Source organism: Aquarana catesbeiana, linkage group LG12 (genome assembly GCF_042186555.1).
Source record: "Aquarana catesbeiana isolate 2022-GZ linkage group LG12, ASM4218655v1, whole genome shotgun sequence".
In the NCBI taxonomy this organism is placed as follows: Eukaryota; Metazoa; Chordata; class Amphibia; order Anura; family Ranidae; genus Aquarana; species Aquarana catesbeiana.
The window spans coordinates 101,321,024-101,344,583 of record NC_133335.1 but is presented as its reverse complement, the minus strand read 5'-3'; the positions used below and the strand labels follow the sequence as shown (position 1 = coordinate 101,344,583).

At 42.0% G+C, this 23,560-nt stretch overlaps 1 protein-coding gene across 1 annotated transcript in view; it reads left to right on the top strand.

Moving 5' to 3' along the window:
* Window positions 1-23,560, top strand: part of UQCC1 (ubiquinol-cytochrome c reductase complex assembly factor 1) — a 373,374-nt gene that overhangs the window by 124,164 nt on the left and 225,650 nt on the right. Inside the window, exons 4-5 of the mRNA XM_073608229.1 lie at window positions 5,235-5,342; window positions 18,306-18,378. Coding sequence (XP_073464330.1) covers window positions 5,235-5,342; window positions 18,306-18,378 — 181 coding nt within the window. The remainder of the gene's footprint in view (window positions 1-5,234; window positions 5,343-18,305; window positions 18,379-23,560) is intronic.

Here is a 23,560-nt window from a genome sequence, read left to right as displayed (position 1 = left end):
GTTTGCACTTTGATTTTTATATATTTTTTATGAATTGATTTGTACTGAATTGTTGGACACTTCATTTATACAAGTAGCACCTGGACTTTCCACATTTTGCATGTCGCATGCTGATTTATAGTTATATATTTAGTTGTGTATTTTATTAACTTTTTTCCACAGGCGATTGGCACTGATTATTACTTATAGCATTTAATATTGATTATTCATAGATTTTACTATATTGTATTTATTTGTTAATTTAATTTTGGTTTTATTTATTTGATTTTATTTCATTTTTATCACGTATTAGCTTATTTTCCTAGCGCATACACAATAATTTATTTTATTTTACCAATTGTCTAAAGGCCTCCCTGAGTGATTCTTGCTGTGTGCTCTACGTTTGTTTCTGTGTACCGACCTATGGCGTGTTCTCCTGACCATCCATGTCTGCTTGTTGCCCCGACCTTTGGCGTGTCCTCCTGACCATCCCTGTCTGCTTGTCACCCAGACCTTGGCTTGTCCTCCTGACTATTCTTTGTTGCCCTGGACTGTTGCTTCTTCTCCATTCGCTGCTTCTCAGAACCATCGACCCTCAGCAGTCAGCCATTGGGTCCACAACCTCCGCGGTGCGATCCTAGTCACTTGCCCCCACCGGTGACCTGACACAAAAATAATTGTGTCCCATGAAGAAATTATGCAGCTGGAGCATAAATTGTTGTTGCAAAGGGGGTTTAATTTAAAAAATTCTGAAAAAACACTGGAATGTTTTGAGGAGTGATAGGGTCTTAGGCCCTCTATTACCAGAGACCCCTATGGTCCATATAGACATGTTTCCCCATTGAGGTTACTGATAGGTGCATTTTATTTCTATTTTTTGTCAATTGTTGCCAACAGTTTGTGCTAGCTGCTTTTTCTAGTATAATTTTGTTACTTTAAGCGCAGCGAAGCGATTTTTTTTGTAGTTTGCAGAATTTTTTAGTTGGAAAAGTATTTAATGTTTGTAATGTGAAGTGGGAGAGAGATAAGCGGAATTCTATAGTCCACGGAGCAAGGCTGACAATGCTGGTTAATATTTTGATGCAGAAAATCCACCGTGTTGCTTGCGCCAACAGGAATTTAGGAGTAAATTGGATTTTGATTTGATATACAGGTATTTCTCTGTACTTGCAGCATTTTTAAAGGTATAAAACTTAGGAAGTGTGCATGTCTCACAGACAGGGCTAACAATAGAGGGGTATAGGCAGCCCTCCTGTACCAGGTTCAGCTTTGAAGCAGTCTCCTCCACACATCCACTGCATTTGCTGGCCCTACTCCTCTTTCCAGGGACAGTTTTTACTGTGCTGGCTAATCCAACATGTCTTTCCCTTGTCATGCTTTAGCCACTTGTGGACTGTCTGCCTGCAATGTACTACAGATGGGGGGGCCCCTGCAGGCAAAGCAACTTGCCCGTATTCTGCTGCCTGCTTCTGGATTTAGGGCATGCGCATGCATGCCCCCCTGCCAAAACCCGCTGTGACAGTCTGTCAGCAAGTCACGGTCACTGATTCATGGCTGGGGCCTGCTGGTTTGTTGTGTCCAATCACAGCCCAGAGCCCTGTGTTGATAATCAACACAGGACTCTGTACAGAGGATCTCTTTCTTCCTGAACAGCAGGTATAATAAACAGAGATTGGTTAGTAAAAGCAGCACATAATACACACATTACACATTGTTAGGCACACATCTATTCCCTTGATTGCTCTAGATGTTAACCCCTTCTCAGTGTCATTAGTAAGGTTGCTCCGATATCGATACTAGTATCTGTATCAGTGCCGATACCGAGCATTTGCATAAGTACTTATACTCGTGCAAATGCTACGATGCTTGACCCGGTACTTGGGCAGCCTCAGAGATGATCAGTGTGGCGGTAGGGGGGAGTTACAAGCACCGATCTCCCTGTATAGCTTTTCTGACAGTCACTTCTCCTCTCTCCCATTGCTGTCAGGGAGATTAGTGCTTGCAACTGCCCCCATCACCGCACTGATCACTCCCGCCGGTCCCCCTCTATGCTCCCTGGGTCCTTCTCCGGCTCCCCCTCTGTGCTCCCTCTGTCCTCCTCCGGGTCCCGATCCATTTCATCCTCCGGGTCCCCCTCTGTGTCCTCTTCCGTGTCCCTCCTGTGTCCTCCCCGACTCTCTGTATCCTCTTCCGGGTTCCGATTCATTTCGTCCTCCAGGTCCCCCTGCGTCCTGGATCTTTCAGGATGGAGAGCGGAGGAAGGGAAGATATCAGGGGTCTGTTTAAGCCCCTGATATCTCACCAAAGTCCCCTCCCCATATATAAATATATAAAATTGTAAAAAAAAGAATTTAAAAAACGATCAGTAATCGGAATCTGCGAGAACTTGAAAAAAAGTATCGGTACTTGTACTCGGTCTGAAAGTAGTATCGGTGCAACCCTAGTCATTTGTGCAGTGACTGTGTATAGTGTTAGCACTAATTACTGTCAGTGGCAGTCAGTTAGTGTCAGATTGCTCACCGCACTATCGCAGTCCCATTATAAGTCGCTGACCACCACCAATCGTAGTATAAAATTTAAAAATCCAATATGTATACCAAAGTTTGTAGACGCTATAACTTTCATGCAAACCAATTAATATACACTTTATTGGGGTTGTGTTTTTTTTTTTTTAATCAAAGACCTGTAGCAGAATATTTTTTTGCCAAAATTTATGAAGAAATTAGATTTTTTTTTTTGGATATGTTTTAGAACAAAGCAAAGAAAATTGATTTTTTTTAATTTTTTTTTTCAAAATTTTCAGTCTTTTTTTTTGTTCATATCACAAAAAAATAAAAAAAAACCATTGGTGATCAAATACCACCAAATGAAAGATCTATTTGTGTGAAAAAAATTAATAAATTTCATTTTAGGTACAGCATTGCATGGCCGTGCAATTACCAGTTAAAATAGCACAGTGCCAAATAGCAAAAAAAAAAAATGGCCTGGTCATAAAGGGGGTAAAACCTTCTGAAGCTCAAGTAATCAAGTAGAGGGAACCACACTCTGATTGGGGGAGCTGTCTGTCAGACTCCCGCTGGCCCTCTCATGACCTCTTTCCTGGCAGCTTGCAATGTGTCAGTGGCAGGGTCTAGCAAAGGGGAACTGCCCCTGCCAAAGGTTTTTAAAGGAGTTGTAAAGGCAAAAGGGTTTTTTTATCTTAATGCAATGTATGCATTAAGATAAAAAAAACCTTCTGTGTGTAGCAGCACCCCCTAATTACTTACCTGAGCCCCATCTCTCTCCAGCGATGTCCACGAGTGTCTTAGTTGTCCGGGACTCTCCTCCTGATTGGCTGAGACACAGCAGCGGCCCTGTACATGGGGCCCCGTACAGCCTACCTGACGGGGCCCCCTTCAGCTCCACCCTCAACCCTGCCCCTGGCCCTGCCTTGAAAAAATAATCGCATTTAAAAACCTGACAGGCTGGTTGTACCCAAGTTGATCTATCACTTGTGTACAATCGGCCTGCCCATGTATGGTTCAAATCTTAGCAGGTCCCTGCTAAACTGGGCAAGATTCTAACCATCTATGGCCAGCTTAACTTACTTACTGGCATTGACATCAATAGTGACACTAATACAGTGATCAGCTAAAATACTGTACAGTGTACACTATATTAATGGCACTCGCTGGGTTAACATCAAGGGGCAATGAAGGCGTTAACTGTGTGCCTAACAAGTGTAATCTGTGCTGCTTTTACTAACAGATCTGGCTGTTTTTTCTCCCTGCAAAGCTGGCCAGATTTCTGATCTGTGTACAGAGCCCTGTGTTACACAGTTAGCTACAGCTGATCAGCATGTCTCAGCCATAAATCATTGGCCAGGACCTGCTGACAAAATCCTGCTGAAGCCAGTGACATGGTCGATTAGCAGCAGGCGCACACATACGCATCCCTAATCCAGAACAGGCTGGATGATGTACATGTATGTGGTCCAGCCTGCCGTGCCGCCCTGCCACAGTAAATGTACTGAGGGTGGGCGGTAAGCAGTTAAGGGGAAAAGGTTGAGGATGGGTTCACACAACAGGTCTGATCAGGTCTGTCTGTCCATTTTTCAGGTTGACCTGATCTGACCCTCTATTCACTTCTATAGAGCGATGGATCTAAACATACTTGTGCCCATTTACACCCGCCCACCTCCGATCCAATCTGCTAAAAAAAACCAAAGTGATCTATTCACCTTCGTCTAGCAGATTGGGTTGGAGGACAGCCGGTTTGTTTACACCAGCTGCCCTTAGAGCAGAGCCGGCTATGTCCATGTCCGCTGTACATATGCTGAGTAGACACGGACCTGGCATCTGCCCACTCCGCTCAGGGGACAGATCCCCCTGAACACGCAGATTCCACTCCATGTAAAAGAAGCCTTTATAACAGAGAGCAACCCAGGCAGGTTAAGATCATCAGCATTATAATATCACACAGGCAACAGGTGCTTTATCATGGCTGGCATTGTCACAGTTTGTCCTAGGACATGGCTGTTGGGTGCCCTTGTTAAATAAGTTAACAAAATCAGTTCCCAACAGCCATGTCATGAGACACACTGTGACAGAAAACCTGCTGCCTGTGTATTATAGAAGGTGACATAGTAATGTGCCACTATGAATTCGGGCTTCCCCTCTCCTCCTGGACGCTGTCAGCTGCCTGCCACCGCCGCCTCCCACCTCACAGCCTCTCGCTCTCCGTCTCTCTGTGGCCAACTACTTCTTAGTGGAGGAAGATCCCCCAGCCACGGGAGGACAGTCTCAGCAGGTGGCCGGGACATGCAGCGCGGGCTCGGAATGCACTGCGCATGTGCCCAAGAATGAGAAAAAAGTCCCTCCATACTCACCAGCACACAGAAAATAACAATATAATACATTTTTTATTCTGCGCTGACTGTCTGCGAGGCTGCCCAGGCCCCCCTGCAGATCTGAGTATGCCAGACCCTGTACGTCAGGGCCTACCTCTGGTTGGCTGACCCTGATTTGCCTTCTGTGTTCTTTTGATTGTCTAAGCAGGTCTCTGGATATATTGGGGTTACCCCCTGTCCTCCCCCTGATTGGCTGACAAGGTCTCTGGCTGTATAGAGAAATGGCCTCTCAGGAAGTGTGGGGGGGGGGGCATGATTTTTAATGGTGGCCCTGATTACAGAGATATACTGAATGTTGCTTTTTTTTTTTTTTTGCCTGACATATATTTAAGACTTGCCATTTTTAATTAACTTTTTTCTGATTTAGAGCAGTGCGACAAAAGATGAACTTCGGCCATCAGAAGAAGAGGTTGGCACTTTTACCAAAATCATTGAGGCAATGGGATTCACTGGACCACTGAAGTACAGCAAATGGGTAAGATAACATTTTTGGTTGTATGGAATCATAACGGTTTTGCTAAAACTTTGTATTTTACAGTTTGCTTATTTTATTTATTTTCACAGTGATAACACCTTCCCAAGGCCTATTGGTACCTAGTTCACACCAGTTTTTTACATGTAACATTTTGTAATGTTATCTCTTTCCTAGTCATACACTTCTAAAACATGAACTTGGATGTAAACTGAGTGCCTCATCAGTGTCATTTTATTTCTCAAGTAATGTTTATTGAAACTTTCAAAAGTTTTACATGTGTTCAGAACAATACAAGCAATTGTAGACCACCAAGGTATAATGTCTGTATGAGTGCAATTTTCAAACAGTAGCATACAAAGTCACTATAGTTCCGCCCCACAGACCTGACCTGAGTGCTCAGAAATGGAAAAAGTCTTAGATGGGAGGAAATTAAACAGGGAGCCCATATATAATTAAGCACTGCAAATTGGCATTGGAACCAGATACAGTGCCTTGAAAAAGTATTCATACCCCTTGACATTTTCCACATTTTGTCATGTTACAACCAAAAACGTAAATGGATTTTATGTGATAAATGGTTTTTCACATTTTTTACAAAGAAATATGTGAAAAATGTGAAGTGCATTTGTATTCAGCCCCCCTGAGTCAATACTTTGTAGAACCAACTTTCACTGTAATTACAGCTGCACGTCTTTTTGGGTAAGTCTCTACCAGCTTTACACATCTAGAGAGTGACATTTTTGCCCATTCTTCTTTGCAAAATAGCTCAAACTCTGTCAGATTGGCTGGAGAGCATCTGTGAACAGCAATTTTCAAGCCTTGCCACAGATTCTCAATTGGATTTAGGTCTGGACTTTGACTGGGCCATTCTAACACATAAATATGCTTGATATAAACCATTCGATTGTAGCTCTGGCTGTATGTTTTGGGTCGTTGTCCTGCTAAAAGGTGAACCCTCCGCCCCAGTCTCAAGTCTTTTGCCGACTCTAACAGGTTTTCTACTAAGATTGTCCTGTATTTTGCTCCATCCATCTTCCCATCAACTCTGACCAGCTTCTCTGTCCCTGCTGAACAAAAGAATCCGCACAACATGATGCTGACACCACCATGTTTTACAGTGGGGATGGTGTGTTCAGGGTGATGTGCAGTGTTAGTTTTCCACCACACATAGCGTTTTGCTTTTAGGCCAAAATTCAATTTTGGTCTCATCTGACCAGAGCACCTTCTTCCACATGTTTGCTGTGTCCCCTGCATGTCTTCTCGCAAACTGCAAACGGAACTTCTTATGGATTTCTTTCAACAATGGCTTTCTTCTTGCCAAAAAGGGCAGATTTGTGGAGTGCACGACTAATAGTCGTCATGTGGACAGATTCTCCCACCTGAGCTGTGGATCTCTGCAGCTCCTCCAGAGTTACAATGGGCCTCTTGGCTGCTTCTCTGATGCTCTCCTTGCCCGGCCTGTCCATTTAGGTGGATGGCCATGTCTTGGTAGGTTTGCAGTTGTGCCATACTCTTTCCATTTTTGGATGATGGATTGAACAGTGCTCCGTGAGATGTTCAAAGCTTGGGATATTTTTTTATAACCTATAACCTCTGCTTTAGGCTGGATTCACACATGTACAGTGCGAATTCCAGCTTCGTCTTCTCTGCGAAGAGAAAAAACAGCTGTTCAGCGATTCCTCTCTGTTGTAGCTGCAGATCAGCTGACCTGGGAGAGGGGGAGGTGTAGTGAGCAGGGAGAGAATTTGTGTTCAGAACAGAATGCATCTGCGAATCAGATGCGTTCTCATAGAAGATAATATGCCTGCAATTCGCACCGCAATGCCTAGAAAATGCACACTTTTTTGGACTATGCGGAGTGCGAATGCAACGCATATATGTGAACCTGATGCATTCAAACTAATAGATTTTAAAATGATATGCGAATTGGATGCTGTGTAAGTCACATCCAATTCGCATAGATGTAAGCCCAGCAGTCAATTTGAAGTAAATTTCCAGTGCGTTGACATTTGCTGAGCAGGATATAGTGGCCATACATTGTTGCCAACCCTCTGCGTCCATGGGGACCAAAGTTCTCTCTCACATCTACCAGCATATGTGGTGGAATGGTAGGAGTGTAAGCTGGCAGGAATAAGTAACAATTAAACCTGAACTATTAGTGGTGTTTTGGCATTTAGATTTAAAAAGTGTTAGGTCACCCCAGGAAGGGCATGGCTTAGCTAGTTTTTGAATATAGTCCCTAAACTGTAGATGGCAGAATAGCTTTCTGGTAGGGACATTGTGTTTCTCTCAAACATACTGGAAGGTATTTAAATCCACAATTAGAAAAAAGAAACTCAAGTAATACCTCAGCAGGACCAAAGAACAAAGGACTCTGGAGCTTTAAGGCCAGGAGGAAACAGGTGTAAAATAGAAGAGAATTGGACATCCTGAATTCCATGATTTCAAAAAATTGGGTTATATATGTTGGGTCTATCCTTTTGACCGCTCGCCCACTGGACACTTAAACTCCCTTCCTAACCAGACTGATTTTCAGCTTTCGGTGCTCTCACATTTTGAATGACAATTACTCAGTCATGCAACACTGTACCCATATGAAATGTTTTTCCTTTTTTCACACAAATAGGGCTTTCTTTTGGTGGTATTTGATCACTTCTGTTTTTTTTTCGTGAAAAAGACCGAAAAAAGACCAAAAATATTGTAAATAAAAAAAAAAAAAAAAACACCTGTATATTCTATGAGACTAAATGAGTCTTTTGAACATGTCATTTTTTTCCACAAGTTTTTGGAAAATGTGGAAAGAAAATTAAAACTCTCCTTTTTTTTTTTTTTACACAAAGTTGTCCATTTATAAGATATTTCCAACACATAGCATGTACATAGCAAAAATAACACCCCAGAATACATTCAGCTACTCCTCCTGAGTAAGGCGATACCACATGTGTGAGACTTATACACAGCCTGGCCACATACAAAGGTCCAACATGCAGAGAGCACCAATAGGTGTTTTAGGGACATAAATTTGACTACCTATTACACTTTTATGAAGCACTGAAGGGCACTGATGTGGCACGGATGAGTATTGATGTGGCATGGTTGTGGCAGAGATGAGAACCGATGTGACACGGATGAGCACTGATGTGGCATGGTTGTGGCACAGTTGAAAACTGATGTGGCATGGATGTGCCACGGATGAGCACTGATATGGCACGAATGAGAACTGATGTGACATGGTTGTGGCACGGATGAGCACTGATGTGGCATGAATGTGGCACGGATGAGCACTGATGTGGCACGGATGAGCACTGATGTGGCACGGATGAGCACTGATGTGGCACGGATGAGCACTGATGTAGCACGGATGAGCATTGATGTGGCATGGTTGTGGCACAGTTGAGAACTGATGTGGCATGGATGTGGCACGGATGATCGCTGATGTGGCACGGATGAGCCATGGATGGAGCATGGATGAGCCATGGATGGATGGATGGATGAGCCATGGATGGAGCATGGATAAGCCATGGATGGATGGATGAGCCATGGATGGAGCATGGATGAGCCATGGATGGATGGATGAGCCATGGATGGAGCATGGATGAGCCATGGATGGATGGATGAGCCATGGATGGAGCATGGATGAGCCATGGATGGATGGATGAGCCATGGATGGAGCATGGATGAGCCATGGATGGATGGATAAGACCTGAATGAGCACAGATGAGCGCTGTGGAAACTTCAGATCCAGCCCACAGCACTGCTGCACCCGTCTCCCCACCTCTCCTCGCGCTGTAACAATCGACATGACGAAAGGGGAAGAGCCGAACTGGACATGCTCCGGTTTGTTTACAAGTGATCATGCCGTCATTGGACAGCGTGATCACGTGGTAAAGGGCTGCTGTTGTTGGCTCTTTACCACGACCGGTGACACACCGGAGCTGGGAGACCCGACAGTCACTGACATTCCCGCGTTCGCGCGATTCTGGGAGGACGTCATAGAACGCCCTCCCAGAGTTATCCAACCACGCTGTAGCTGTCATTCGGCTATGACGTGGTCCGCAAGTGGTTAAGGTAGCCAAAGAATGTTGGTTATTTTCACAGCGTCAATATATAGCTTCTATTCTAACCCATAAGGGTGTTTCTGTTGAGACTTGGTATTTGGTAAATTGGTTCACTTGAGCCACGAGATAGTATTATTAAAAACTGGGCACTCCAATTCATCTTGAAGGTTATAGAGGAACATGGTGTGTGCTGGGATCCGGGGTTTGTGGTTGTGCCAGATAAACCATTTAACGTGAGAATGTAAAGATGCAGAGCAAAAATATGGTGGAATATGTACTGGGAAAACAAAAAAATGTTTGAATTTGCCCCAGGTACTCACAAGGGCTTTCAATTTAAACAACATAACAGGGTAGTTTGCTGTGTATGATATGTTGTAGAAACTCATAAGCTGAATGCCAAAGTGTAGATGCTTTTTCTGGAGGACCATTCAAAGTTTCATTAAAATAAGTAAACCATGGGTGAAGGAAGAGAGATATTGAGGGCTTTGGGTTATCACTAAAATCAGGTCTTACTAGCAAATATTGTCTTAAAAGCCATATAGGACAAATGTCACGGAAAGGACTCCGATTTAAATAAATCCAATGTCCCTTGCCATACCCATCAGTCTTACTGTAAGGAAGAAAAATCCTCAATTGGTTATCCTCAATAATTACATACTCAATGATCATCGGAGAGGGCTTACGTTTTGCAGCAGAGACAACCTCCGATATGCAAAAAGCTCCAAAGAAAAGGAAAGAAAAAACTATTTAAAAAGAAGATCTTCATAAACAGAAAAACAAACCTTCGCAGAAACAGAACACAAACCGCTCAATAGATCAATATCAATAGGAGAACATAGATTTCTTATACCTTTTTAATGCTTGCTTGACAGAAAAGAAACTCAAACAATGTGGCAATGAATTTAGCTTTAGAAAAAATGAAACGGTAGCTAACATTTTATTCAGATGAGACCATGAATATTGTTTATCCATTAAACAACTAAGAAATAATAGTATAACTTCTTCAAAAGAAAATTGTACAAAATTATTAGTTTGTAAAAAGGACATCCATAACTTCCAAGAGGAAATATAACTCAACCAAGTAGATTTAGCCAACGCGTGTTGAATATGGTCGAAAATTATATTAGATCCCATAAATGACAGGGGCATGGAACACCTTTAAGATCCGCTTCCGGCATCAGATGATAAAAACGATCCATCTGGAATCGAGAAAGCGAGTCTGTCAAACTGTTTTCTCTACCAGGAATAAATTTAGCTTTATTCCAAACATTTAATGACAGACATTTAAAAATCAAATACCTTAACAATTTATTAACCTGTGGCGATTTGGATGAAAGGCAATTAATAGCATAAACCACCCTTTTATTGTCAGTACTGACAAGTAATCTCCTGTTCTGAAAAGAATGTCCCCATAATTCTATCGCCACAATGATTGGGACTAATTCTAGCAACACTACGTTCCTGCAAATACCTTGCACAGTCCATTTTCAAGGCCAACGGGAAGCACACCAGTGCGTCATCCAAATAGCAGAAAATCGACAAATCCAGCCGCATCAGTGAAAAGAGAAAAAGCTTCACTGGAAATGAAGTCAAATTGACAAATGGCTTTACCATTAAAATGTTGCAAAAATTGCAACAAAGATTAACATATTGGCTTTAATTTCTCCAGACAAGCGCACAGGAGATGAAGGATTTTTTAACACCAAAATAACAGAATAAAGACGTCTAGAAAAAATTCTACCAAACGGAATAATTTTAGTTGCAAAGGCTAACCTCCCAAGCAGAGAATACATTTCTTTTAAAGTTTTTTTTTTTTTTTTTACGTCTAATAAATGTAATCAAAAACTGAGAAAATTTATCTAAAGGAAGTCTAAATTCCATATTTAACCACTTCAATACAGGGCACTTATACACCTTCCTGCCCAGACCAATTTTTAGCTTTCAGTGCTGTCACAGTTTGAATGACAATTGCGCGGTGATGCTACACTGTACCCAAACTAAATTTTTATCATTTTGTTCCCACAAATAGAGCTTTCTTTTGGTGGTATTTGATCACTTCTGCGGTTTTTATTTTTTGCGAAACAAATAAAAAAAGACTGAAATTTTTGAAAAAAATAAAAGTTTTGCTTTTGTTTCTGTTAAAAAATTTTGTAAAAAGGTAAGTTTTCTCTTTCACTGATAAGGCGGCACTGATGAGGTGGCACCAATGAGCGGGCTCTGACAATGGGCACTGATATGCGGCACTGATGGGCACTGGTAGGCGGCACTGATGGGTGGCACTGATATGCAGCACTGATAGGCATTGATAGGCGGCACTCATGGGCACTCATGGGTGGCCCTGATGGGCACTGAAAGGCTGCAAAGATGGGTTCTTATAGGCGGCACTGATGGGCACTGATGGGCACTGATAGGCGGCACTGATACGCTGCATTGATGCGCGGCACTGATAGGCATCCCTGGTGGCACTGATAAACAATCAGCACAGCCCCCCTGTCAGGAGAGCAGCCGATCGGCTCTCCTCTACTCGCGTCTGTCAGACGCGAGTGAGGAAAAGCCGATCACCGGCTCTTCCTATTTACATCGTGATCAGCCGTGATTGGACACGGCTGATCACGTGGTAAAGAGTCTCCGTCAGAGACTCTTTTTACCTAGATCGATGTTGCGGGGTGTCAGGCTGACACCCCGCAACAACGATCGCCGCGATGCACGCCCCCGGGGGCGCGCAGCGGCTCAATATCCTGCGGACGTCATATGACGCCCAGTCAGGATATTGAAACCACTTTGCCGCCGTCATTCTGCTATATGGCGGGCGGCAAGTTGTTAAAGAATCAATAGTCACATCCAAAAATTCTAAACAGGCAACAGGGCCAACAGTCTTTTCTTCAGCTAAAGAAATATTAAAATACCTACAAATACTAAAAAAAAATCCAATAATTGCATTCTTCCGAATCATGTTTACCCAAAAATAAAATAACATTCAAATGTATTATTAAATCCGAACCACATACAGTTTTAACTACCCATTCCAAAAAGGTTGAAAATGCCTCGAAACAATAAGCCAAAGAGCAACCCATGGGTAGGCATTTATCAACATAATATTCCCCTTGAAAATAAATACCCAATGAGCAAAAGGAATCGGAGTGTATCGGAAGAAGTTTAAAAGCAGATTTAACATCCGCTTTAGCCAATAAAGCACCCTCACCTAACAAAGGAATATGTACAATTGCAGATTCAAAAGATATATAAGTAACTGAAGACAAAGACCGATCAATTTGATCATTTAAAGAATCACTGTAAGGCTATGACAAATGATGTATTAGCCAAAATGAATGGGGTTCTTTTTTTAGGGATAATCCCCAAAGGAGAAATTCTCAAATTAACAAAAGGAGGCTGTGAAAAGGGCCCGCCATTCTCCCCTCATTAACTTCTTTTAACAATTTATCCCTAGCAACAGTAGCTAATGCGGCAACAGAAGGTAAATTATGCACTTACAACCTACTCCATTAAATTTAGGAAGCTGAAAACAGTGCGAAAACCCCTCAATTAATAGCAATGCTTGCTGCCGATCAGGGTAAATTAGTAGCCAAGGCAACATGTTTTCCATGTTCACTAGCAATCTGGCTTTTACCCGTAAAGCCTCTAGGTTGTTGAGAATGTGACGATAATTTACGAAAACATTTTGCTACAGGGTGAGCACCAGAGCAAAATGCACAATCATGCTTGTACCTACAGGAATGAAGCTATTTACACTGGCTATCATTATACACAAAACAAATCCCCTTTTTATAAAGCGGAGTAAACACTAGAAGAAACTTTGGTTGGACGAGGCAGAACAGGTCGAGAAGGGAGGAATGAATTCAACCAAAGTCCCACATCCTTTACACCCGATTGTGAAGTAGGATGAATACTCAATTTATGTCTGAATGCTTCATCATATGTAAACCAGGACTATCCACCAAAGTTACGATAAGCTTCCAGAACAATGTCCATATGTTGGAAAAGTCCTGGACTCTTATTTGGAAACTTCTCGCAAATAACGCTAGAAAAAATTGAAAGAGCCTGAAGCCAATTAAAAATTGACTTAGCAATAGGCTTTTTACGATCATCCTCAAGCCTATCGTTCTTCTTATCCAGTTTAGACAGGTAGTCTTTTGAAGACTGTAATAAAATTAAAGTCAATGTAGTCACCACTCCAAATCTTTTCTTCGACACCCTTGGGCAAATGAAAATCCAACGTTGAAAGTATACAAGGCATCACTTCTTAAACCATATAATTCAGACCTGTTTGTAAATGAAAACGGTAGAATTAGAACAATTGAGTAAACTGTGATCCACACCCTTATCATGAACCACATTAACAGCATTGATTTGATGCAAAGGTTGTTGAGGATTATCAATAGCAGACCATACAGACGCTGCAGGATCAGAAATATCATTACTATGAGAAGCAGTTGAATTGGTGGACACAGTAATGCTAGCAATAATATTAGTTAAAGAAGAAGACATATCGTTCAATAAATGCAAAGTATGAGACCCACTTCGCAGAGGGGATTGAGGAGACTCAGCGGGGTGTAAACTGTTGTTGTGTTTAATAGAAGAGGAATACTCTAAAAAGACAATCCAGGTGCTGCATTTGATAGAACAGAGCCTTCACGAACACTGCTGGCTGAAGCTGTATGTGAAGATCCGCAGTCTATATCCTTCCTAGCAAGACTAGAAGAGGCTCCGCTAACTGCATCACAGAGTGTCAGTTGATTCTGCGCTGATGATGTCTTCCTCACCACAGCTGAGCTGACAGGCACTCGTTTATCTTTCGAGGAGGCCAGCCCAGCAGATCAGTGTGACGTAGCCCTGTTAGGGGACGGACTGTAGCTCCGTCTCTGAAGGCGCCTCCTCTTACCGAGACTTCCGCTGTTAGTCCCGCCCAAGTCCCTACTGTTACTGTACTTCCAGAACTCAATCCTACAGTTTGCTGGCTTCTGAATTTGTGGATTTGTGTATTACACAAAGATAACCTAAGTAAATACAAAATACAGTTTTTAAATGGTGATTTTATTTATTAAAGGAAAAAAGCTGTCCAAACCTGTCTGTGAAAAAGTAATTGCCTGCCCCTTGCTAAATCATGAATGAACTGTGATAAACCCCATTTTTTGGGAAGCTAAGAAAAATTTCACTTGCCACACCCAGGCCTGATTACTGCCAGACCTGTTAAATCAAGAAATCACTTAAATAGAAGCTGTCTGACAAAGTGAAGCACACTAAAAGATCTAAAAAACCAACACATCATTCCGTGATCTAAAGAAATTCAAAAACAGATAAGAAACAAAGTAATTGAATCAACATGTCTGGAAAGAGTTACAAAGCCATTTCTAAGGCTTTGGGACTCCAACGATGAGAGCCATTATCCACAAATGGAGAAAACTTGATACAGTGGTGAATATTCCCAGGAGTGGCCAGCCTACCAAAATTGCTACAGGGAGGACTCATCCAGAAGGTCATAAAAGAACACAGAACAACATCTAAGGAACTGCAGGCCTCACTTACCTCAGTTAAAGTCAGTGTTAATGATTCAGTAATAAGAAAGAGACTGGTCAAAAATGACATCCATGCGAGAGTTCCAAGGTGAAAACCACTGCTGACCAAAAAGAACACAAAGGCTCGTCTCACATTTCCAAAAAAAATCTTGATTATCCCCCAGACTGTTGGGAAAATATTCTGTGGACTGATTAACTTTTTGGAAGGTGTGCATCCCCTTACAGCTGGTGTAAAACTAATACAGCATTTCCTAAACAGAACATCATACCAACAGCCAAACATGGTGGTGGTAGTGTGATGGTCTAGGGCTGCTTTGCAGCTTCAGGACCTGGATGACTTGCCATAATTGATGGAACCATGAATTCTGCGCTCTATCAGAAAATTCTAAAGGAAAATGTCCGCCCATCAGTTCGTGACCTCGAGCGCACGTGCAGCATTACAATGATCGGAAACACACCAGCGAGTCCACCTTCGAATGGCTCAAAAAAACAAAATTAAGGTTTTGGAGTGGCCTAGTCAAGTCTGGACTTAAATCCAATTGAGATGCTGTGGCATGACCTTAAGCAGGTCGTTCATGCTTGTAAACCCTCCAATGTGGCTGAATTAAAACAATTCTGCAAAGAAGAGTGGGCTAAAATTCCTCCACGGCGATGTGATAGACTCATAGCGAGTTATTATGAACACTTGATTGCAGTTGTTGGACCAAGGGTGGCACAACCAGTTAAGGGGTTTAGGGGGCAATTACTTTTTTACATAGGGTCAGGCAGGTTTGGACAACTTTTTTTTCCTTTTAATATTTGAAATAATTATTTAAAAAATACATTTTGTATTTACTCTGGTTATCTTTGTGTAATATTAAAAATCTATTTGATCTGAATCATTTTAAGTGTGACAAATATGCAAAAAAAAATAAAATTAGGAAGGGGGCAAATACTTTTTCACAGCACTGTATATGATTCGGACCCCTTTACTGTACATTGTAATTTCTACTACTGAATAAACATTTAGGCCTCATGCACACTGGACGTTATAATAATGTTCTAAAAGCACCAGTAGCTTTGTAGTGAGCTTTTCACTGTTTTTCAGCATTTTTGCAATATCGGTTTTTCAGCTTTTTTTAGCATTAGCGTTTTAAGAGGTTTTTTTTTTTTTTTATTTATTTCCAGTGGGATCAAAAACGTTAAACACTGGTGAGTCGCATTTTTGACCCTTTATCTGCATTTTTTGATGTTGAAGCGTTTTTACAGCTGAAAAACTCGGAACCCACTAGTTTTGGGATTTTTTTTTTTTTTTTTTACAGCCAAAAAATGCCCCAGCCAAAAACAGTTGATAACAGCCTATGTGTACATGAACACATAGGATAACATGCTGGAGAGTTTATTGGCTGTAGAAAAAAACGTCTGAAGCCAAAAAGAGCAGCTGTAAAAATGTCCAAAAATGTCCAGTGTGTATGAGGCCTTAGGCTTCATGCATGGCTTGAGGCTTAAAATACGCTCTAGCTTAAAATCCTGGAGGTTTCTCTTCCACTGTGTGCTGCAGGTGACAGGCACAGCTGGCCATAGAAGTGGATGGCTGTAAAAGGCTATACTTGGGTATACAACAAAGCTTTTGTGCATTAACATAAACAAAGATACTCATGCAACACAATTTTATGCATTTGGAGTATATGTTATATGCACAGGTTTTCACCAATGCATGGAAGCATCGACATATAACAAAGTATGGCTACATACAGCCAACCGCTTTTATGGCCAGCTGTACATGCCACCTGCAGCTCCCGAGGCAGGGAAAAACACCATGATTTTACACTAGATGAGGCCTTACACAGGACAAAAAAAGCTCCCCTCTTCTGCAATATTAGATCTTGCATTTTATTTTTTTTAACTAATAATGAAGAGAAAATTATTTTTATAAAGTCTCCACACGTGACTGTTTTTATTTCAATAAGTAGGATGAGACTGTTTGACGCACATGCTTTAATGAAAGCCTGGTGCAAGAAAAAAAAAAAAAAGATTTATTTTAAAAGAGTATCATGGCTTAATGAAGTATGCAGTGTGTATGCTGTGTAGGACATCTGTTCTTTGTGGTTTTGTGGCATCTGGCATCCTCTAAATGCTGACATTTTAACTCCTTTTAAATAAAGGTTAAGTGATTTAATGAAAATGTTTGGTCTGTAGTTTGCCATTTTGGGTGTATTGAATCACACTTGTTGTGTATTTTGCTACCTTTAGACCATTTGGAGGAACTTTCCTTTGACCGCGTCCAAATTTGCATAATAAGTCTAAACGCTGACAAGTACATGCAAGGTGTACCATAGTGCGTAAGGATCTCTCTGCAGTTACCTCATCAGGGACCCAGACTAGAAAGAAGACTTGTTGGTTGGTACATTAGGGATTGGACATAAACCTAAAGTGGACCTTCACCCATAAAGGTGTAGTAATATTTTTTGGTTTCAAGTGGGTTTATTTGACAGGTACCTGCTCCTAGGCGACAATGATGTGTACTTGGCCCACCACCCCACATCCCTGACACACCATAGTACACAGATGTGAACGACCTACTGTATATGTTGTGGTGAATATAAAAAAAAGGTGCATTTGCATTTAATGAGGTCCATTAGGGTGTGCTGTGTTAATGCACCACAAATCAGGTCTTTTTCTGAGCCAGATGTGCAAAACCCCTCAAAAGATCCATTGATTTCCTTGTAAAGGCCGTAAAGCCAAAATATTTTTCTAGTTTTTGATTCACAATACACATTGCTGTATAAGGTAAGCGTCTCACCACCACTCCAGGAATGGGCTGAGAATGGAAAATAACCCACTCAAAACTGTCACCCTTCACTGAAGGGAGAAGATGGAACCATTAAGGGTCGTCTGGTCCTTGCGAATGAAAACTCCTGTTGATCCTGCAAAAGTCTTGTGTTCTTTTCACTTTCTATACACTCTACGGAAGTGTCAAACAATGGTATTAGTCTTCCCAGCTATCTACTATGAACTAGCAAACAACTCCCTTCTATGAAATTGAGATGAGGAGGAGCGGGGATGTTTGTAGCTCAAATCGGGAAACCAGCTTATGGTGACAATACTGCTCCTCTATAGATACAGTGCAATAAGTGAGCGTTGTCACCCTAGGAAGAAGGGGAGCTACTTGTAGGATCAGTAGTTGAAAATTAAGGAAGAAAGCCTCAAATAAGGCTGCAATATATTACATTTTTGTTTTTGAGTTTAGATACGTTTTAAATTTTATTAAACTGATTTTGTGTTTTATTGCATGCACTTTTAGAATGCTATTTTCTCTTTATTTTTTTTTTATGTAATTTTTAAAACCTAGACCATGAACAGGTTATTAAATCATGTGATTATTCTTACAGAAAATTAAAATTGCTGCCTTGCGCATGTATACCTGCTGCGTTGAAAGAATAGATTATGAAGAGTTTTTTGAAAGTGAGTATATCTTTGTTTTCATTGTCTTTGTTCAGACTGGGTTATGGCCATCAGATTGCTTTGATCTTCTCTTGTGAGTGTAGAGTCATCCTATTTTTGTGACATAGGGGGGTGGATTTACTAAAACTGGAAAGTGCAAAACCTGGTGAAGCTGTGCATTGTAGCCAATCGGCTTCTAACTTGTGTGTTCAATTAGGCTTTCACCAACAAAAATTAAAAAAAAAAACTGGAAGCTGGTTGGTTTCTATAAAGAGCTACACCAGATTTTGCACTCTGCAGCTTTAGTAAATCAACCCTTCTATGTCTAGTCAAAAAATAATTCTAAGCAATAATCTTCGTATATGTACTAAAAATACAAACCTTTCTCATGACTGCTTATTAAACTTTAAGACCCCTTTCACACTGAGACGTTTTACAGGCATTTTAGCACTACAAATAGTGCCTGTAAAGCGCCTCTCATGCCACCCCAGTGTGAAAGCCAGAGTGCTTTCACACTGGGGCGGTGCGCTTGTGGGACGGTCTGCAAAGTCCCGCAAGCAGCACCTTTTGGGGAGGTGCAATCAATGGGCAGCGCTGCCAAAGTGCCTGCAAATTGCTTCGGCAGCGGCACTTTGCATGAACTTTAAAGCCCTTGTTAACCCTTTCTTTGGGGTTAAAAGTGCCCCACTCCCACAGGTAAAGCTCCGCTAAAACTAGCGCCACTTTACCGCTAATGCTCGGGCAGTCTGAGTGTAAAAAGTAGCCTAAACATTTTACAATTGTATTTTTATTAAGAGTTTTACCATTTGTGAATCCTGTTTTAGGACACTAAAATGTTTGACATCATTTTGAGAAGCATTTTCTCAGTGTGTTCACCGCTGACAGCTGAATGTAAAGAAAAGAAAGAAAAAAAGAAGGGAAAAAAACAATATGGGGTCTCTCTCATTAATCCATACCAGGCCCCTTAGGTCTGGTATGGATTTTGAGGGGAACCCACGCGTCAAAATTAAAAAAAAAATGGTGTGGGGTCCCCCCAAAAATCCATACCAGTTCCCTATCTGAGCATGCAGCCCCGACAGGTCAGGAAAGGAGAGGGGGGAGATGAGTGAGTGCTCCCCTCCTGAACCATACCAGGCTACATGCCCACAACATGGGGGAAGGCGCTTTGGGGTAAGGGGGCTCCCACATTTAACCAGATCCTGCCCCCCCCATGTGAATGAGTATGGGGTACATAGTACCCCTACTTATTTACCAAAAAAGTGTTCAAAAAGCAAATAAAAAGGTAGACACTGTTTTTGACTAGTCCTTTATTTAAAAAAAAAACTGTCCCTCGATGTAGCTCCATTGTCAACCATGATGACCACCGCGACCCGAAAAGAAAAAAAAAAAAAAAAAAAGAGGTCCGCACCTGACGCTGGCTCCCATCGTCTGACAGCTCCGCTGCCTCTCACCACTAAATAAACTAAGGACAGTGATATCACCGGGTGCCCCCCCCCCTTTTTTTTTCGGGTCAGCGCATGATGGATCTAAACTGAGGGACAAATATTTTTTTTTTAATAAAAGACTTGTCAAAAATCGTGTCTGCCTTTTTGTTTATTTTATGAACAATTTTTTAGTGAATGAGTAGGGGTACTATGTACCCCTACTCATTCACATAAGGGGGCCTTGTTAAAGGGGGCTTTCAGATTCCGATAGGCTCCCCCGCCTGCAGATCCCCATAACAACTGGCCAGGGTTGTGGGGAAGAAGCCCTTGTCCACATCAACAGGGGGACAAGGTGTTTTGGGGGGGAGGGAGAGCCCCGCCCCAAAGCACCCCCTATGTTGAGAGCATGTGGCCTGGTTTGATTTCCCCCCCCCCCCCCATTTTTTCCGACCTTTCCGAGCTGCATGCTCAGATAAGGTTTTGGTATGATTTTGGATGTGAACCCCAGTGCCAGAAAAACTGTTTTGGCATGGGGGTTCCCCTCAAACCCGAAAGGCCTAGGTATGGATTGAGGGGGGACCCCACGCTGTTTTCTTTCTGTGATTTTAATGCAGGCAGTTCTTTTCTTTACATTCAGCTGTCAGCGGAGAAACCCGCTAACAGCTGATGACTCATCGGTTGTTAAGGAATGGGCGGCCGCTGCGTCCTTAACAACCATGACAGTTACTGGTGGTTAAGGACGCACGCCAGTATCTGCCTGCTCCTTAACAACCAGTTATAGTCATACACTTAAATACCGCATGGCTGGACCACTTCTTTTACTGCATACATTGAATTATTTATTTCCTTCTATGGGATTGAGTAAATATTGCGGTATTTTGAATAAATACCGCAAAGCAGTATAGTGAATTGACAGTTTCAAGATTGTATGCGATATTTATGCAAAATGTATCTGGACACCTAAATACCGCATGCAAGATGCTTTTGTGAATGTCGCCCTGGAGTTTTAAGTACCGTATTTATCGGCGTATAACATGCACTTTTTTCCCCTTAAAATCAGGGGAAAATCGCAGGTGCGTGTTATACGCCGATCCCCTGCGATCCCGAGCTGTCACAACTTCAAAATCGCCGACCGCGATTTGAAAATAGCGCCGCCGGCGCCGAAATACACAGAGTCGGTCCTCGGCTCTTCTCGGCGGCTCTCGTTCACTTTCGGCTCCACTCGTAGTCCCGAGCGGAGCTATCCGAACCTACTCGGCTAGGTTCGGATAGCTCCGCTCGGGACTACGAGTGGAGCCGAAAGTCAACGAGAGCCGCCGGGAAGAGCCGAGGACCGGCTCTGTGTATTTCGGCGCCGGCGACGCCATATTCAAATCGCGGTCGGCGATTTTGAAGCCCAGGATGGCAGGGACAGAGGATCGAAGGCTGCACTGGGGAAGGCTGCACTGGGGAAGGCTGCACTGGGGAAGGCTGCACTGGGGAAGGCTGCACTGGGGAAGGCTGCACTGACATGGCTGCACTGACATGGCTGCACTGACATGGCTGCACTGGGGCAAGGCTGCACTGATGGGCATTTAAATGTAAGTTTTTTCCCTTCAACTTCCCTCCTAAAAGTTTTTTTTTCCTTAAAATTCCCTCCTAAATTGGGGTGCGTGTTATACGCCGATAAATACGGTATTTTGATGCCAGGGAATAATCTACGGCGGGGGTCTTCAAAGTTTCTAAACAAAGGGCCAGTTAACTGTCCTTCAGACTTTGAGGGGGCCAGACTGTGGCCAGTGTGAGTAGAAAATGCAGTGGTGTCAATGGAAGTAAACAATGCCCCACCATTGGCATGGAAGGAATGGTGCCCTATCATTGGTGTCAGTGGAAGGAACAGTGCTCCATCATAGGTGTCAGTGGTAGAAATAGTGCACCAAGGGCCAGATAAAAGCAAACAAAGGGCCGCGGTTTGGAGACCACTGATCTACAGTATTGTAAAGTGCTGTGTGAATTGTCAAATACCAGTAGTAGTAGCAGTAGTATTAGTAATAATAACAACAATAAAAACCTGCCAAAAAGACTTATTTTTTTAAAATAAAAATCGAATTTGGATGGACTTTATTGTGAACAGTCTGTTGTGTTTAAAGAATATAATATAAGCAGGAACCGGCTGAATTTTGATCTGTATTTACCCCTGTCTGTTTTAAAAGAAGCTGGTCACTATAAATGAGCTAAAATTATTATGCAAATTTCTTAAAGCAAGTGAAGCCACAACATGTATAATAACATAGATCTGCACATATGGTCGACCATTATACAATAAGAGATCACAAATAATGCCAAAGTACCAGTGCAATCAGTATAGCAAAAAAAAGTGGAAAGAAGACTAGACCATGCAGTCTCTTTTAGTTATATGGTTTCACTAGTATCACGTCCCGTCACATAAGACACTGAAAGATAATAAATCCCTACAAAACCAAACTAATAAGACTTTAAAGGTACCACACACCATAAATTAAAAAATTCAATTTTTATTGTAAAAAAAAAAAGCTTAAGTTTAAAACCTACACACATAGGCATCACATATTGGAAAACTGCAGTTACATGTATTAGATGTTAGTCAGTTGTAAATAATCAAACATAGCCCCAGATGTGGTCATTCAGGGTGCTTCATGTAGAAATAGTCATGTCATAGATGTTCAAAATGCATGCAGCTTAGACCAGGGAAAGAAAGAGAGGTAGATGAAACCATGACCACTGCATATCAAGGGAGACAATCCACATTAAGAGTAGTAGAGGGCAATAAAGATGTTCCCTGAGGAAAAGAAGAACAGTAAATAAAAGGTATACATATAATACCTAGAGGGGGAAGTACAAAAAAAAGGTGCAAAGATTTGTTTTTAGGCTGTAACCAGAAGAAGATTGATCAAAATGACAAAATTGATGAAATGCAGTCCAGAATAGTTCTAAAATGTTTATAGCGGCCAAGGGGTTTCCAAACTACAGCCCTACTTTCCAAAATGCGTTGTACATAGTATACCCCAAGAGACCAAAAATATTACCGTATAGATTATACAGTATGCAACACCAATTTTGTTATATTTAAAGTGCCAAGCACTGCATATGTACAATTATGCCATCAATTTCACAAGATGTGTCAGTGCATATATTAATCTATACACTTGAGTATCTAGTGCACAATTTTTATGCATGATGACTGTGCTAGTGTTTAAACACACTCCTAAGCCTCAAAACCATCAATGCTCTGCCTCCATGTGAATAGCACGCTCACCATATAGCATATAGGTCTCGTGCTTAAAGTGGAAGTCCAGTCAAAAATCAAAAATGTTCCATTAATTATATGTAAAATATCTTTTATCTTTGACATTATTCATTTTCTGTATAGCTGATTGCCAAGCTTAGTCTAATCAAAGCCAATCAGCTTCTTCCTGTTCTTCAGGGACAACCTTATTTCTGAATTCTGCATGGGGGTCTCTCACTTCCTGAAAACGTTGTCCTTCTCTTCTACACAGGCATGCCTACTGTTCATTCTAACCGCCCCTGTCTTGCCCAGCCCCACCCCGCCCCACCCCCACCCCGCCTCTCCTTTTTAGACAGGCATGCCTAGACCTGCCCAGCCCCACCCCCATCCCTCTTCTCCTTCTCAGATCTCTTCCTGTTGTCATTACCCCCATTTTGGCCAGCAGTTTCTCCTGAGGGAGAGAGAGAGAGGGCGGGGGGGACAGGCTTTGGAAGTATGTTCTGTTTGTTAGAAACTGTAAGATAGATTACATAGT